At 43.9% G+C, this 17,171-nt stretch overlaps 1 protein-coding gene across 1 annotated transcript in view; it reads left to right on the forward strand.

Moving 5' to 3' along the window:
• The first annotated feature begins 5,627 nt into the window (after positions 1–5,627).
• The window catches only part of GPC6 (glypican 6), a 760,779-nt gene continuing 749,235 nt past the window's right edge, over positions 5,628–17,171 (forward strand). Inside the window, exon 1 of the mRNA XM_039555644.1 lies at positions 5,628–6,009. Coding sequence (XP_039411578.1) covers positions 5,628–6,009 — 382 coding nt within the window. The remainder of the gene's footprint in view (positions 6,010–17,171) is intronic.

A 17,171-nucleotide genomic window follows, 5' to 3' on the forward strand; every position in this document is an offset into this window, starting at 1 on the left:
GTCACTGTAAGATCTACACAAGTATATAAATAGTTAGATTTTGGAACTTTACCAACAATTATTCAAGCTTTAAAACTGTTTTGGACTCCAGTGAAATTGAGCATAAGTACAGATTTTGCCTATGCATGTGCACTTTAGTCTGATGGTTTCACTGTTTATTGTAATGAAAAGCTATGATCTTAAAGAATAATTTCATTTTTCCTCTGGTTTTTTTGAACTGGCATTTTCAAAGGAAATACAAAGTGAAGATATTTTACTTAACAGATAATGCCACTATGGTCCATTTTTAAAATTTAAAATGGGCAGATTAAATGGCACTACCTTAAATAAGTAGAAAGAAAAAATACATTAAAAAAAAAATTATTACTGTGAACAGCCCTGGCTTGTTTGCTGTAATCCTCACCTGAAAGGAGCAATGGTTCTGTCCAGACATTTTGACTTACCGAGTCATTTGCTGTGCTTCCAGAATTTGTTCACAAAAGGTTTCATAAAATGAACAGCTAATATAAAAAGCTGCTGATTGCCCAAAATAGCATAGCCTGCAGATTTCAAGAGCAACCACTACTGCTTATTGCTTATAATTAATATGACATCACTGATTACCACTTATAAACCTTTTTTATGGGAGCCTAAGCTTCCTATATTATGTGTAACTGAGCATATGGAATCTTAGATCATTTTTTTGCCTTCTGTCTCTGAAAATTTTCAGAGGAAAGAAAGCTAGTCGTATTTCATTATTCTTTATATTTAGAAGGTCTGTTTTCTTGGCCAGGAGTCCAAAAACCTTTTCTAAGAGGACTTACCTAGCAGCTGTGTTGACAATTCTATTTTTGAGTTCAACTTCTAGAGCAAGATGAGTTTTTCACACCTGTGCCTCTGGAGCTCACTTTTTGGAAAGAACTGGGCTTTGCATTAATTTTGCAGCAAATGCTATTCAGTACAAAGGAAAAATCCAAAGTTTCTCCTTCTAGCACAGACTGATAAAGAACAGCAGTCTGTGGTGTGTGGAGAAAGTTTTTTGATGAAGGCTCAGGACACAACGTGAAAATCAGTTAAAAGGCACCTTTTGACGCTGCAATGTATCCCTTCATTGAACTGCTCTTCGGAAAGTTGTATTGGGACAAGCTCATAGCTCAGTTTCAATCAAAGTGTTACCTCATCACCATGAAATTAACCATTTCTGGACTTCTAAAGAACAACATCCACCTGGAGTGGACACTGTAGACCTAAAAAAAGAGTAAGTGTCTTCATATCTGTCCTCCTGATTTTACAGTAAAAGGATTTCCCTTTAGGTGTGCAGAGCCTGGAGTGTGAGTGACTTGGTCCTCAATATCAAGGATGTGTTCTGTACTCTAAGTAAATACATTGGCAACCTGTGTGCAGATGGATCTTCCCCTAAAATTGAGGCAAGATACTAGAAGCCCCACCCCCCCCCAGAGCTACAGCTTCTGCAGTGCTGCAGGGCTGGTGGTGTGTACAGAGGCAACTGTCTGCCTGCAGAAATAGCTGCCACTTCACCAATGGAAATTCTATCAGACATTTGAGAATTTTAGTGATTGTTTCCTCAACCTGTGAAACATTCTTGCTAGAAATCCATTATGTGAAAGCTGCAAATCTATGGAGTGCACAGGTTTAATGGAGAATTGAGAAGTCAGCTTCTCTCTTTTGTGAAGCTGAGTTATGGAGCATTTTGACATTTGCAAAGCTTTATTGTCAAGTCAGGTGAAAGATGCTTTTGTCTATGCAGTCCCCTTAATACCCATGACAACAAGGAGAGTTTTTTGATAACACCTGAAAATAAATCAGTGTATATTTCAAAGTAACATAATTTATCCTGTTTCTAAAGGGAAATAACTCAAAACCATGAAAAAAAAGGAATAAAACTTCCTTGTACAATCTCAATCTCATGCCTATGTACTACACACTATAATGTTTAAGATCTATAATCTTGTTTTTCCACCATGTCCTTGAATCGTTCAGAGCTCAAGATGATAGCTGCTTTGCAAATGATGCAGCAATTCAATATTTATTTTTTTCCTTGTTGTTTAGAGATTCCATAGCTCTTTTACTGCACACCTTAAAACTGTCTCAGCCATGTGAGATATTCCAGTGGATGAAGGAAATAATGCTGGCTACTGCTCCACTTTCTATTGATGTTTTTATTATGATTGGGCGAGAATGGTTATTTTTAATATCTTTTTTTTTTATAGAAGGCTAAAAATCATGTCTTTTAAATTTTTGACAGATCTTTAGGAAAAGCTTTGCAAACAAAATCAATCGGTAGAACTTGACATGAATGACCACCTATTTGGAATAATTTGAGAAAAAAAAAAGCCCACTTGTGAGAAACCTGGCCAGCAGATGCATTGCAAAGCCTTCATTCTAAGCAATCATCTATGTTACTACATTGAATGTGTTTGATGAAGGGGGGTCTCCAAGAGGGTAAAAGATTGATTTTCAGTCTGACTGCCAAGTAAGAAAAACATTGAAAATTTATTTTTAAGCGCTATTATATCTTTCCACAGAAGTACAAAAGACACAAAAACTTTCCCTGGTGATCAAAATATTCCATATAACTAAAATAAAATGTTTCATTTTCATGCTTATGCAAATGAATTGAATAATTGAAAAGTGTTCCTTCTCAAAATTAATGTAGGAAAAGCCAGCCTTTTACCCAACAGTTTAGAGGTCTGAGCCCTCATCAATGTACAACAACTCAAAATCAAGTCCATCTCTGCCAGGTTGGTTTAAGTTGGAAGACACTAATCACCATGTCAAGGAGAAGGAAGGAAGACTTTAAAACAAAATTAGAGGTTTTTTCATGAGTTGTGAAACACACCAATTTTACAGTTTTATTTATATGGTTCAGCTGAAAAAGGATGGGCATGATGTGACCACCTCAAACAGCCTCCTAGTGTGAGTCCTGAAGTAGGAGAGCTTTTAGCTCATGCCTATGATGTGCCTAGCAGAAGGTGTTATGTTTCTAAGGGATTGCTAAAGCTACTGACTTTGAGTGCGTTCCGACCTGGGCTTTCTTTGGAGCTCTTCCACTTTGTAGAAAATTAATTACATGCATACTGAGAACACACAATGATTCTCCCATGTGATGAGTAGGAGATTTGTTGAAGCCGTAGAAATACCTGTGTTTAAACGTGAGCTCCTGGGAGAGCCAGGCATTCCTTCCACATTCAGGACTACAACACAACTGGCTGTCTAGGCTACTTACATCTGAGGCAGGATTCAAAGGTGGAAATGAGCCTGACTTTCCTATAGCAAGTTTCCCATGTTATGTAAAGGTTATACCATGTTGTCATTGTCTTATGTAAATGTGCTAATAATACTAACAATGGATTGAATTCAACTGGTATTTGTGAAAAATGCAGGGGTGAACATGCTCCAATTTTTTCCTGGCAGATTTACATTTTTCTTAAAAAAACCTAGAGGCACCCCTGAATTAATCAGAGAATCTCTTTTGCTCCTTTACGATGATTTGTGCACTTCAAACCAGTTTGCTGATTTTCTTATTTGCATATTTGAATCTCTGTCAACTAACTTTCCTGTGGGTTGGAGAAACGCTGAAGAAGATTGGATTGTGGGGGCGTCTGTCATGCTCAATATGTGGTAAGCTAATGCTCCTCTTTGACCGCAGCACAGAAGACGGTTGGCGCAATCCAGAAGAAATGAGGTAAGTGTAACAATTGTTACACCCTTCTGATCCTATACTGGGGTGAACTGTGTGTATCTTCCATGTATCTTACACACCCTGAGAGCTTACATACAGATCTGTCAAAACTTTTCCACGCCGTAAATAAACAAATCTTGTCTAACTTTTCAATAATACGGGGCACTAACATGTACTAACAGCTCGTTATTTGTAGTGGGCCAGTAAGACACGGAGTTCTCTATTTGTAGGCTGTTATAGAGGGGTCTACTTGCATCCTGTCCTCTGGCAGAAGAGGTTGGCTGATAGCACTTGACACTGTTACCATACACACAAACACTGTTCACACCCCGTGTACACAAGCAGTGTCAGAGCATCATCACTCGGTCGAGGGGGGCGGGGGGGGGAGAAGGAGAGGGAGAGGAAGGAATGACAGTGTGGGAGAGGTAAAACAGGAAGGGAGGCTAAAGGAACACGCAGCACCAGGTGGGACCAGGCTGCGTACACTGGCCCAGACCCAAAACTAACACTGCAGCTAATGTGACATCACAGCAGTATTGGCACCTAATAATTTCTGTCTAAATTTGAAAGTATCTTGAATCATGATGAATTATGTCATGATACTGCTCTGTGGCTCCTCACTGATAAGTCAGTCTTCAAGTTCATGGTCTTTTATCTCTTCTGTTGGCCTTCTTCACTTCATCCTGGGTCTAACATGTCTCTCTAAATACTTTGGACAAGCTATCACACTTCTCTACAGTACTCCTGAAAAGCACTGCAAAACCTTTTAAAACTCTAAGTTTGGATTTTGCTATCAAATACTTTACAGAATATTCTTCTCTCTCCCCGAGCCAAGACCAATTCACCTTGCAGGAATTTTCTTCACGGCCCCCACTCAGTTTTTTGCAGATGCTCATTTGAAGAAAGAAAATTTATGGTTTTTTTCCTCTGGTCTCCTCTCCTAGGTTGGCAGGAAGAATCCGGGTCAAGGACTGTCTTTCTTGTTTTCTCATTCTTTGTGCAATGCACAGAAACATCTTTCCTTCTATCTCTCCTTCAGACGATGAGCTAATCCTCATTCTAGCTTGTCAGCTCAGGTATTTATGTGAGCAACAAATAATAATAAACGGGGAAAAAAGTATTTAAGGGGCCCAGTCCAACCGTGGCACTACAGAGAGCAATACTGCCGAGGAGTAGTACCTTTTTGACGTCTTGCTAGCAGGGAATTTGTAATTTTGGGGCTAGGAGCGGCTGGATTTGTGGTGAGGAGGAAGTTTGCGGGGTTGAGGGTGCTTTTCCTTCCTTCTGCCAGCAAACAGCGATCCACGCCAGGATTTGCTTTCTGCTCCTGTATTCTGTATTTCGGCGATGCAATGTGTAGCACGTTTCTCTCTCTCTGTGTGTGTGTGTGTGTGCGTGCGTGTGTGTGTATGTGTGCATGTGCGGCTTTCCCTCGCTGTGTCTTGTCTCCGGGATTTCTCCCTGCCTGGCTCCGGAGGCTGCTCCAGCGCTGCGCGGAGCAGAGGTTTCCCCGGCTCCCGTAAATACAGGCACACGCATCCAGTGCACCACACGCACGCACACCACACACACACACACACACACAGAGGCACACAGGCACGCTCCGAGCCGCTGTCCAGTCCATCCCCACGCCGGCTGCTTTCCCCACCGTCTCCATCCAGCCTGGCAGAGGCGGCAGGCACAGCTCCGCGGCGGATCGCGCTGACGCTGCCCCGGGACTCCGCTCGCAGCAACGCGCCCGCGGTTTCCATCTTCACAAGCTACAGACAGATTTTTACCCTCTTTTTTCCTTTGCCTTTTTTGCTTTTGGTTGTGGGGTTTCTGGTTGTGGTTTTGGGGGTTTTTTTTAATTTTTTTTTTTCTTTCGGCGTGGGGCGAGCGCTCTGCGTTTGGAGAAGGAGCCGGGGGGACAAGGCTACCGCTCTCCTGCCCCCGCCGTGCGCGCATGTGTGTGTGTGCGCGCCTATCTCCCCCCCGCCTCGCAAAAGTTTGCCTGGGCGGCCGGGGGGCTCCCGGGCCGCCGCCCCCGCAGCCGGGGGGCGCGGCGGAGGCGCGGCGGGGCGGCGGAGGCGGCGGCGCGGAACTTCCGCGCCGCGCGGGAGTTGCGCTCCGCGCCATGCCGGCGGCGCGGGGGGCTGCGCGGCGCTGCGCCCTGGCGCGGCCGCTGCTGCCGGTGCCGCCGCCGCCGCTGCTGCTGCTGCTGCTGCTGCTGCCGGCGCTGCCGGCCGCGGGGACCGAGGGCAAGGCGCGGAGCTGCGGCGAGGTGCGGCAGGCGTACAGCGCCAAGGGCTTCAGCCTGGCCAGCGTGCCCTACCAGGAGATCGCAGGTGAGGAAGGGGCCGGGCGCGGCGGGGATCGGGCAGGGGCCGCGGAGCGGGGACGGCGCTGTCGCCGCCGGGCTGCGCGCACGCCCCGCCGGAGCGGGGCCGGGGATCGCGGGGCTGTGTTCGCTGCGCGGCGCGGAGAGGAGCGGAGCGGCTCTGCCGACCCGGGTGGCATCTGCGGGCTTCCCGGAGGAGCGTGTGTGTGTGTAGATAAAGATTAAATAGACACAGAAGCTAAGGGGGTGGGGGGTAAAAAAAAGGGTGAGCATGACGGGGACGCAGGCAGGCTCAGCCGCGGATCTGTTCGCTGGCTGAAACTTCTTGAGAGTTGCAGCCGGGCGGCGAGAGGCAGCGGGCAGGTCCGCAGTGGCGGCTGCCCCCGCTGCTGCCCTGTGCGGGGGACAAAACTTCGCCCTCTGCCCGCGGGCACAGGGCATGAAAGAGGCGGCGGAGGAGGAGGAGGGCGAGGAGGGCAGACCTGCTCCCCTCCCGCACCCCGCCGCGGCCCCGGACCGGGCGGGTCGCCCCTTGGAGGCGCCGCCGGGCGCCTCCGCCGCAGCACGGATCGAGCAGAGGCACCGGCTGCCGGGGAGAGGCACCCACACACATCCACACACACCAACCCGGCAGCCCCGGCAGCCTGTTACTTGGCTCTTCCGTCTGGTGAAACATGCCTACAACAGGTTATATCGCAATCCGCCTACGAAGGTGTTGGGAATGGTTTTTTGTTGTAATTCTATTTCCCTACTTTCCCCTACAACCTTATCAGCATTGCATCTTTATGACTAAATGAATAAAAATACGTTTGGGGCTGAAAATCATTTAGCAATCAGAGAGCACCACAAAAAGATAGAAATCATACGTGGTGTCATGAGCCGGGACTGCTTAAATCGGACTGCTTGAGCCCTCAAGAAAGGTTTATGCTTTGCCACCGGCACTTTGCTGTTAGGTTGTGCTATTTGTAGTGAATTAGATGCTCCTCGGTTTGCTTGCTTCCTCTTTAAAGTTGGAAGCAGTAGATTTATCTTCCTTGAGGTGAAATAACGCCACAGTTATTCACTGTGCAATATTTAGCACTTTACATGAGGAATGATAAATGTGGAAGATCTCAGGACAGAGAGGCTGTAGTTCACAAAGATATGGGAAAGGTTGTTCCATGTTGCACCTTCATCCCTCAGGCTTACTGATTCTCTGGTCTTTCTGTGCTTTTTCCTGTAATTTATATTCAGGTTGCTCATCAGTTATATGAAATCATGAAATCTCTCGTGAGCAAAAGATCCTTTGAATATGTGGTCATGCTTTCCCTTTGCTCACTGTTAACACCAGAATGGTGGGATATCCTCTGTTCCATTAAAAAAGAAATTCCAGTAAATTTCAGACTTCTAATAACTTTGGGTAAACACTTGTTGCTTTCAGCTCACAGAGAAGTTTTATTGTTTCATATATTTTCTGAATGTACAGTGCAAAGTCAACATGCAATTTTTAAGCAAGCCCAGCATTTGTAAGTTTCTGTTGACATGTATCTGTACAAAAAGACTCAGAGTAATTAAATATTTAATAGTAGTTCAATCCAAAATTACTCCACACTTTCCTGCTAAGTATCATAAGTAACTCTACTGTTATGATTATGTACATGATTTATGGGGGTATGAGTTATTTTTTCTGAGCTTCCTGTTGAAGTCGTTTCATTTTTTGTGGTTTATCTGCCTTTTTGCTAGTTGGTGTATCAACTTTTGAGCAGTTCTCTTTGTAGCTGTTCAAGTGAGTTGTTGGAAGGATAGGATTGTTTCTGAGTGTGCTGTTCTTGTATAGTGCTGCAAGGTGGGGTAATAGTTGTGCATGCAGCATGGGCTCTTGTTAATGTTAAAGCTCTGTATTTGCTACCTGGTGCAATGTTGGAAGTGTAGTTAAAGTAATCAGTGTACAGGTTTGAGAAGCTTTTTTCTTCTTTTTTTTTTTTTTTTTATTCTGTCTTTTTCCATCATACTGATGCGGTTAAGGAAGCAATTTGTTAGTGTTACAGAAGTGTAGTCTGTCAAAGGCCTCATGTTTTAAGGAGTTAAAAGAATTTAATTACCGTCATATTTCTGAACAAACGTGTTTTCAAAAGATTTTGCATCAATATCTTGATAATATGATGATAAATAGTAATACACAGTGTGGTTTATGTGTTTTGATTTAACAGTAGTCATGGTTTTTGTTGTCGTTTGTTTAAAAGCCATTTTCTAGCTACAACTGTTGAAATGTGTAAACTGAAGACTGTGTATATACTGAGGCAAAGTGTGTATGTACTGATGTAAAGAGCTGAAGAACCTGTTTAAATTATAGAGGCTATGGACGTAGAGGTATCTCTGTTGAATGGAACTGCAATGCAAGAGACTTGTTAGATAATTTCTGTAATGTTGTTTATACTGTCACTCACTTTTGTACAGAGAAGGCAGAAGTTACAGATTTAAAAAGTTAGTTTTTGCTCTGTAAGGCAAGGTTTTTCTACAGTATTTTGTTGTACGTGAAATATGTTGAAGTTGGCAGTAATGTGACTACAGTTGTTCACTGTACTTTTACAGCAATGCTAAATTGTTCTCTGTAATTCTATAGAACTTATTTGTAATCAGCCTTCTGTGTCTGACGTCTTCTTGTCTGATCACCAGATTCTGGTGCTGTGACCTTCACTGGATTACCTCACATGAAGTTGTTTTCTGACATAGTTTAGCAAAGTAAGTCCTCAGTAAAGGAGCTTTGCCTGGGAATGGGGGGCAGAGGAAGAAAATTTGAAGTATACTTAATACACTGCTGCGGGCTTAATTCTGCACATCAGTCACATGCAGGGCAGGTAGCAGGAGCTTGCAGTGTGTGCTGTGCTGTCCTTGTAAAGGGCTCCTCTCTCAGAGCTGCTGTGGAGTATCCTGTGTGTTAAAAAGAGTTCTACTGTGAGACTCAGGTTGCCGTGACCCAGCATTCATGAGTGTTAGCGGAGCTCCTGAGGACTTTGCAGGAAATATTTTGCTGTAGGAAAATCTGTCATTTGAAAGTCAACACACAAGAGAAAAATCATAAAACGTATCTTTTGGCAATACTTGTTTAACTCCAATCATGCCTTCAGTAACTTATATCAACTTAGAGGAAGCCATGAAAATGAAACATCAAAGTTAAAGTTGGATTGTGCCCTTACCTCAGAGTTTTCTGAATGAATGTCTGACTGTTTAAAGTAGTGGATGCCTCTGATTTGTGCTTTTCCACTTCCAAGGTGAAGGGTGTGGGGGTTTTGTGTGGTGTGGTTTTACTTGGGGGTTTTTTTTTGTTTTTTTCAGGGGTTTTACTACTTGCTGAATAATAGTTTATTTAGATAAAGACTAGAAGTGTTCTGCTAAAGCATCCAACAGTAAAGATGTTGAATTCTAAATGCTGCATAAGAAGTACGTGAACTTTGTGCTGCTGCACAGATGATGAACGAGGTGAGATTCTGGCGGCAGAGTCACCATAGTCAAAGGAACTGAAATGAAAGCAGAAGCAAACCCTTCATTTTGAAGGTCAGGAGTCACTTGAAATTGTGCTTTGATGAATAGGCTTTATACAGAAGTGTTGACTGAAGCGAGCAAGCATACATAACACAGTTGCTTGTAGCTTCTAAGTGGTAATAATAACAACGTTAATAGTAATAATAATGTTAATAATAATGTTAATGTTAATAATACCTCAGTAGTCACCCATGCAATTGAGCTATTAGTCCATGTCAGATGTTCCCAAGATACTCTTTCTGAATGTTTTGCTTTCGTACTCTAAAATGCAGTAGTAGATTGACAGAATAGGGAAAATCCTCCTGACTGAGTCTGTATCCAAGTACTTGTTCATTAATACCTTCTTTTACTGTTTCTCTTCTGCTGTCACTGAGAGCTGTGTGAAGAAAGTGGCTGTAGACCAGGAGGTACATGGGGATTCACGGACACCTTGTGTGGTTGCCTTAGCAGTGTTAAAAAAGGGATAGCCTTACAAAAATAAATACTATATTCAGTGCAAATTAGTGACGTCTGTATTGGGCCACTAGACGTTAATTCACTCCTGACCTCCATGATGGCAGTGAAGATGGACATGGAATTTCATGTAAACTTTATACTTTCTTTTTGTTTTAGCACTGTTGTAGTTGTATCCTCCACATTATGTGTGACCCCTCTCACCTCTGTTTGCAGTTTCAGTAACTGCAGCATCAAGAGTCTCTCTGGTCACCTCTCCTTATGGCCTCTCTTATGTTTCAGTTGCAGGTGCATGGTGCATGCTAATAAATTGGCATGTGCATGTTGGTAGGAGGAAGAGCAGCTTTCCTAAGACCTGTCTTTGCTGTCACTTCTGTACATATTTATTGGTTGTTATGTGACTGATGCCATTAAAGGGAATACAACTTATTGTTGGGGTCCCTCCCCTGCCATGGAGCCCTGGGAGATGGGCCCTGGGGGGGAGACACAGGGTTTCCCTGCCCCTGGTCACCTTTGTTTCCCATTGGTTGGTTTGTGTTCCCCTGTATGGCCAAGGACCCTCGGGTCCCGTGACTGCGGGCTTCCTGAGCTGAGCCCCGGCCATGCGGCTGGAGAAATAAACATCTCTGAAACATCTACCACGAATCTGTCCATATACTTCGTTTCCACGGGACTCCTGGTTTGAAATATGCTTGTTACAGTAATCCCCGCTGTAACAAACTGGTGGAGGAATGCGGGCAAGATACTGATCCCTGAAGAAGATTCGTGAGTAAAATAACCACTCTAGACCTCTCTCTTCTCATCTTGGTTTGGATATTCTCTCTGGACTATGGAAGAATTGTGGGAAATGGGGCTCTCTGAGCCACAGAGAAAAATGTATCTAGAAGTAAAAGGAATCCTTGAACAACAAAAGAAAAAAGTAATGCAACCGGAAGATCTAGAACATTTCTTCATCTGGCTTTTCAAAAGGTTCTCCTATATTTCTCGAGACTTACTTTTTAATATCGAACCTCCTGTATCTTGTGAGGGGTGTTTCTGGGACGAGATCTGGGATAAAGTATGGGATCAAAGAGAAGCTTTCCATGCATACCTTATAATCAGGGAAGCTCTTGAGGAGCATTTGTATGGTCCCATTACCCCTAAAGCAGAGGATCCTACTTCTCCCGTGGCCGAGGCCGCGCGGCCGCCATCCCGGGAGCACATGACTGCAGCCGTGCCGGCAGAGGTGCCTGCGCTGGATGCGCCCAGCCCCCTCGGGAGCACGTGCCTTATCGCGGACCCCATCCCTGTCTCGGGGTCCCCGGCCACGCGGCCGCGAGTGAGGGAGCGATGCCACAGGCGCCGCGGGTGTCGTGGGTCACGAGCAGCCAGGAACCAGGCATCGGCGTGGCAGGCCGCTCTGAGCACACGGCTCGGAGAGCCCTGCGGAGGGAGAAGCGGCGGTTTCCACAGCGACACGAGAAGTCGCGCAGCGCAGCACCGAGCTGAAACGGGTCCGGTCTCAAAGCAGCGTGGAGTTTGCGGAGCGGAACCACTCACAGGGCACGGAGCCAGCGGTGATGGCAATGCGGGGCCGCGCAGAGCCCAGACACGTGCCGGAGCAGTGCCGCTCGGAGAGTGCGGAGCAGCCGCAACGCAGGGGCCCGGCCGAGACGTCGGAGTCGGCGAGGCGGTGGCCACGCGGGACCAGCAGCCACGACGAACACGCAAGCACGTGATGGGAGGAGTTGTAGCCACAAAAGTTACAGGAACTGTGAAATGGTACAATGTAAAAAACAACCATGGTTTTATAACACGAGATGATACAGGGGAAGATCTATTCATCCATAGAACTGCCATTAAAAGGAATAACCCTAAAAATTACCTGCAAAGTGTAGGACATGGGGAGGTTGTACAGTTTGATATAGCGCAAGGAAAGAAGGGTTTACAAGCAGCAAATGTTACTGGGCCTGGGGGTATTCCAGTCAAAGGCAGCCGTCATGCACAAAATTATAAACAATATCCATCCCAGCAATTTCCCTACCCACAGCCTACTTCCCCCTTTTACCCTATACCCAATATGAACCCCTTCCTAAGTTTACCCTATCCCCAGTTTATTCCTAATCTGTTTTTCACCCCATGGCTTCCCTATACAATTCCATTTCCCTACAATTCCTTTCCAGTACCGAGGGGGGGATGAAAAGTGGGAGGGAAGAAATTAAACCCTCTCCTGCCTCAGTTTCCCCACAGAGCATGCCTGGAGAGTTTTGTCTCCCTTGTGTCAGCCCTAAGATGTTCCACAGAATCTGTTTGGACATTTAAAGACTCAGGAGGGTGGCTTGTTTTGTCTTGAAACTGTTCTTGTTATGTTTATCCAGTTGTTTTCATTCTCCTTTTATTAAAATAAAACGGGTGAGATGTTGGGCTCCCTCCCCTGCCATGGAGCCCTGGGAGATGGGCCCTGGGGGGGAGACACGGGGTTTCCCTGCCCCTGGTCAGTCTCATTTCCCATTGGTTGGTTTGTGTTCCCCTGTATGGCCAAGGACCCTCGGGTCCCGTGACTGCGGGGTTCCTGAGCTGAGCCCCGGCCATGCGGCTGGAGAAATAAACATCTCTGAAACATCTACCACGAATCTGTCCATATATACTTCGTTTCCACGGGACTCCTGGTTTGAAATATACTTGTTGCAGTAATCCCCGCTGCAACAACTTATGTATGCACATCTAAAACCTGAAGGTGATGTTTGTAAGATCAGGGCCTTTGAGAAGAAATAGCATGTTTTTAATGCTTATAAATAATTCAATTTTGAATGAGAATTTTAAATCTCAGCATCTGGAGTTTCCCAGTGTGACTTTATGCTAGAGTATCTTGGAAAGAGGGGCTTCAAAGTAGAAAAGGCAATGCTTTAATAATTAATGTAATGATGAACTTCAGTGTATTGTCTCTAATGATCTCTTTGCTTTCTGTTGTCAGTCTGATTTATAATCAAAAAGTATACCTAAAGCTATAATATTTTCTATACTTCGAAATGCTAATGTGTTAAACTGTTCCAATGCTGTATTAGTACTTGTTTCATCATATGCTGTTGTGAAATACTCCTGAGATTAGGTGGTGTTCAGACACCACAGGTCAAGCACTATGTTAAAAGCCCAGGCCATTCTTTTTATATTACTGCAATAAAGAATATATTCATTTCATTTATATTACCACTTGGCTCTCATAAAAGGTCAGTTTCAGCTGAATGTACAATTACTTGCAAATGGCAAATCTTATAACAAGTGATCAACAATAAAAGCTTTTCTGGGTAATTTGTCTTTAAAACTACTACCTGCCATTTCTTTTGAATGACTTGAGCATCTTGCAGTATCACTTGGAGATCTCTGTCTTATTCCCCACGATACATGTAAGAAAACTATGCATGCTAATCTCCCTTTCTGCTTTAGTAAAGTAAAAATGCATAATTACATTAAAATTTCTAGTTGAAATAACAGGCTTGGTGCTTAAAACTCCATTATGGTATCAAAGTATCAGCACTCTCATTACTAGCAAAATGAAATTACTTTTCCAGTGAACTATGACTGTATGCCCCCTTTTGTACCTGGTTAATGGGTGCTATATCCCTGGGAGGGGAACCTTCATTCTGTGGTTTTGACTGTTCATGCTACCAGGCATAATTATTTTAGCAGCTTAAATATGTGTAAAAGAATTAACACTTCTCCAGAAATTCCTAAGAACAGCATATAAAGGTTGGTGTTTAAAGGCAGAATTGTTATTATGCTAAAGAGAGAGAATACATTACAAGATGCAAAAGGAATTTAAAATGCATTGCAGATGGCAAGAAAACATATGCTGGTAAAATTCATAGCACTTTATTCCTCTGTATGTAAAAAAGGCCTAAAACCTACTGAAACCAAGATTTGCTTTCTTCAGTACTTATTGCTCTAGACCTCCAGCACACATCCAAAAAATGAGCTTCCCTAATAAGAACATTTCTAGCTCTTGTTATAGGAGGCTGTCAGAAAGACCACCAGCTCCCTCCAACGAGCTTCTTTCGGCTAACATGACCTTTTCCTTCCAGCAAAGTGAAACAGCAGCACTTTATTCTGTTGAGCGACTGTGGAACACAGAAGACACGCAGCATTTGGAGGCAGGTGCTGCCAAAGATGTGCTGGAAGAGGTTTCCTCTGACTGCACAGGAATTTGGGTCCTACTGTGACATGCGTCCAGCAGAGCCAGTCTCTGTGGGCAAAGTCAGGGGTTATGGATAGTGCTGGTAGGGCTTCTGTCCCCTCCACCCACTGTGAAACCTGAATGTGCAGGGGGAGGCTCTGCAGCACAGCCTCAGCCCTGAGATGGGCTGGCCACCCGTCCTGGTCCTGATTTTCAGGGTTGGGGACGGGAGCTGCTTTTGGTGCAGCAAAAAGAAGTAGCCAGGGCTGATACTTCTAATGCAAACAGCAAATTGCTCTCCAGCTCGTCTGGCCTGTGAGGTCTGTCACCTTGTGCTTCAAATGGCCTTTTAACTGTGTCTCCAGCTGAGCAGCAGATGTAAAGGGTACTGAGCATCTCGAGCTGGTTTTTTTTCCTCCTGAAAGAAGCATTTCTACAGATGGTCGACAAACAATGGAGCCTTGGACCTGCTCACTGACCTGTTGGGCTTAAAATAGCAGGGCAAATCTCCCAGAATAAGTGGAAATGTTGAGTACTTTTAAATGGTGCTGTGCAGTGGCATAAAATAAGGTGTGCTTACAGAATAACACGTAGTATCTCTGTGTGTGCGTGTGTGTGCATGCAGGGGTAAATTTATGGCTTTTACCTGGAGTGGCTTCAAAGTCACATTTAAGGACTGAAAGAGCTAGAGAAGTTGCCCCTTACCAGAATAGGTGCCTGCAAACCAGGTTGAAACCTTGTTTTATGGGCCCCATCTGACCAAAACATGTGCAAACACACATGAATGCAAACATATGCACAATAAAAAGCTACACAGGGCTCACTTCATGTATGTCAGAAAGATCACAGGCTAAGTCAACCATGCTAGTCCTACTGTTTGGGAAGTCCAATTAGTTCAAGCTTGATGCTTGACTAAGCAGTAGGTCACATAACCTGCCATGTAAGTCAAAAGCTAGACTTTTGTGTTGCCAGAAGCAGTTTCGCAGTTTCTTTGCCAGTCTGTGCAGTTCTTGATATGTCTGTAATGGTAGCAACATATTTCTCTGATGTTTTTAGCCCTATCCCTCTGGCTTGTGTGTTGAGTTTCTAACGTACTAGAGACTGCAGGAACACCTTTCTGACATTTATATGAGTCAGCCTTCCTTGGAGGGAAGTCAGTGCATGGGGTGATTGTAGTATGGGATAGTGGGAGGATGCATGTGGATACTGCTGTGGCTGGAGAACTGTGGAGGTGTGTGGAAGTACTCCAGACCTGGCAAAATACAGTCTGTAAATGCTTCACTATGGGTCTCATGTCAAATGTCTGTGGATGGCTTTTGAGTTATGGTTAGTATCCCTTATGATCTTGTGACAGTGGTGAGTGATGGTTACATGGCCAAGGAGGCTCGTGTCAGATCCTGTGTACATGTCCTGTAAGTTGTTTTCAGTTCAGGATTCAGATTTCCCATCTTCAGGAAATGTTTCTCTGTGATGCTGACCTGAACTAGAAAACTAACCTGATAGCTAATCCACCAAAAACGATCTTGCAGTTGCTCAAGATGGTATGTGGGAATGTGTACCTGAAGTCACAATCTGATGGTGTTTTTCAGGTAGATGTCTTACAATTCTGTTGAAACTGCTAGAGAAATATTGTCCATCTTTTCTCACGTGTCACTGAAACACAGTGTGGCAGTAGTATAGTGTTCTTAGCAGTATAACTGAGAAGAAACTATTAGCAGCTGAACATTCTTGGTTATTGTCCCCACTTCTGTGCCTGTCTTTGTAACTGCATCACCAAAATTTTAAAAGCCATACTAGCAAAGTTGTCTGTTCTCCAAAACTGAAGGAGCTGAACACTTGTCTAGGATGAGGAAGTGTACTGAGAGGGCTTTACTACCTTAGGGAAACTCTTGTTTGTTACCGTGTCAGTGTGTGATAGATAATGGGGTCAGTTTAGTGGGTGTCTGCTGATTTTATGGCATGTTGAATTTGGGGCTTAAGAGGCAAATGGATGAAGTTTTTAGACCTCATGTTTATATACTGCTATTTATCACTGTTTTCATGTTCCAACTCTTTTCTACACCTGAGGGTGCCCATTCCCAACTCTGTGCACCTTTGACGTTAGACTCGTGCTCGCAGTAGCGCTGAAATAGAGATTGTTAAAAGCAGTGGCAAAATGCTTCTTTGCGTGTCCTAAGTATCCAGTTGTCAGCCATCAGACTTCAGATGCTGAACAATTTCTAAATGCCCTCCAGTTTCTTAGTACCCTTGTTTTTAAATGAGTGCTTTTCCTTAAGAAGGTTAAACAGTGCAGTGACAAATCAAAGGCAAGGGCTGATGTGTCCAGTGTCCTGTGGCTCAACCTGATCTGTTTTCTATCTTTTCTCTTAAACTGATGTAGTGTTTCACGGAGAAAGGAGCTGTAAATACAAACAGCGGCTTCATCTTCTTTAGTTACACAGAATTGATTCACAGCATAAACACAAAATGTAAATATTTAGTTTTCTGATACTAGCTTTTGGCTTTACAACTTTAACATATAAGTTAATACTGCATATGAGCAATTTAGCCTCCCTGGATGAGAATATCTATAGATCATTTAATCTGTCAGCACTATCTCTGTTGTAGACAAATATGGAAAATACCTCTTGAACAGTTTCTCATTCAGGCCATTTTCCCTTTAACCAATTAGGGTCATTTGCAAGTTACAGTATTCTTATCTGGTCCAAACTTTGCATAGCATGCATGTATTTAAAGCTGTTTCAAAAATTCGATGCCAAAGCTGACTCACAGTAAAACCTTCCTTAATAAAATAGTTGTTATTTTGTGAAGTAGTGAAGTAGTCTATCCTCGGCTAGCAGTCCTGTTGCAAAATAAAGCAGGGAGGACAGATAATGCAAATCAAAATTGCAAAGTAAGTCATGTTGGCTCAACAGAGGTTTAGGTGGTTTTGAGCAGAAAATCAAAATCTAATTTAAAAATGAAGGTATTTAAAAGAATGGCACAGGGGACGTTTATTTATTGAATTGGTGACAAGCAGGAGCAATATTCCTTGATCTTTGCTA

The sequence above is a fragment of the Corvus cornix genome, chromosome 1 (assembly GCF_000738735.6).
Source record: "Corvus cornix cornix isolate S_Up_H32 chromosome 1, ASM73873v5, whole genome shotgun sequence".
NCBI classification, from domain to species: Eukaryota; Metazoa; Chordata; class Aves; order Passeriformes; family Corvidae; genus Corvus; species Corvus cornix.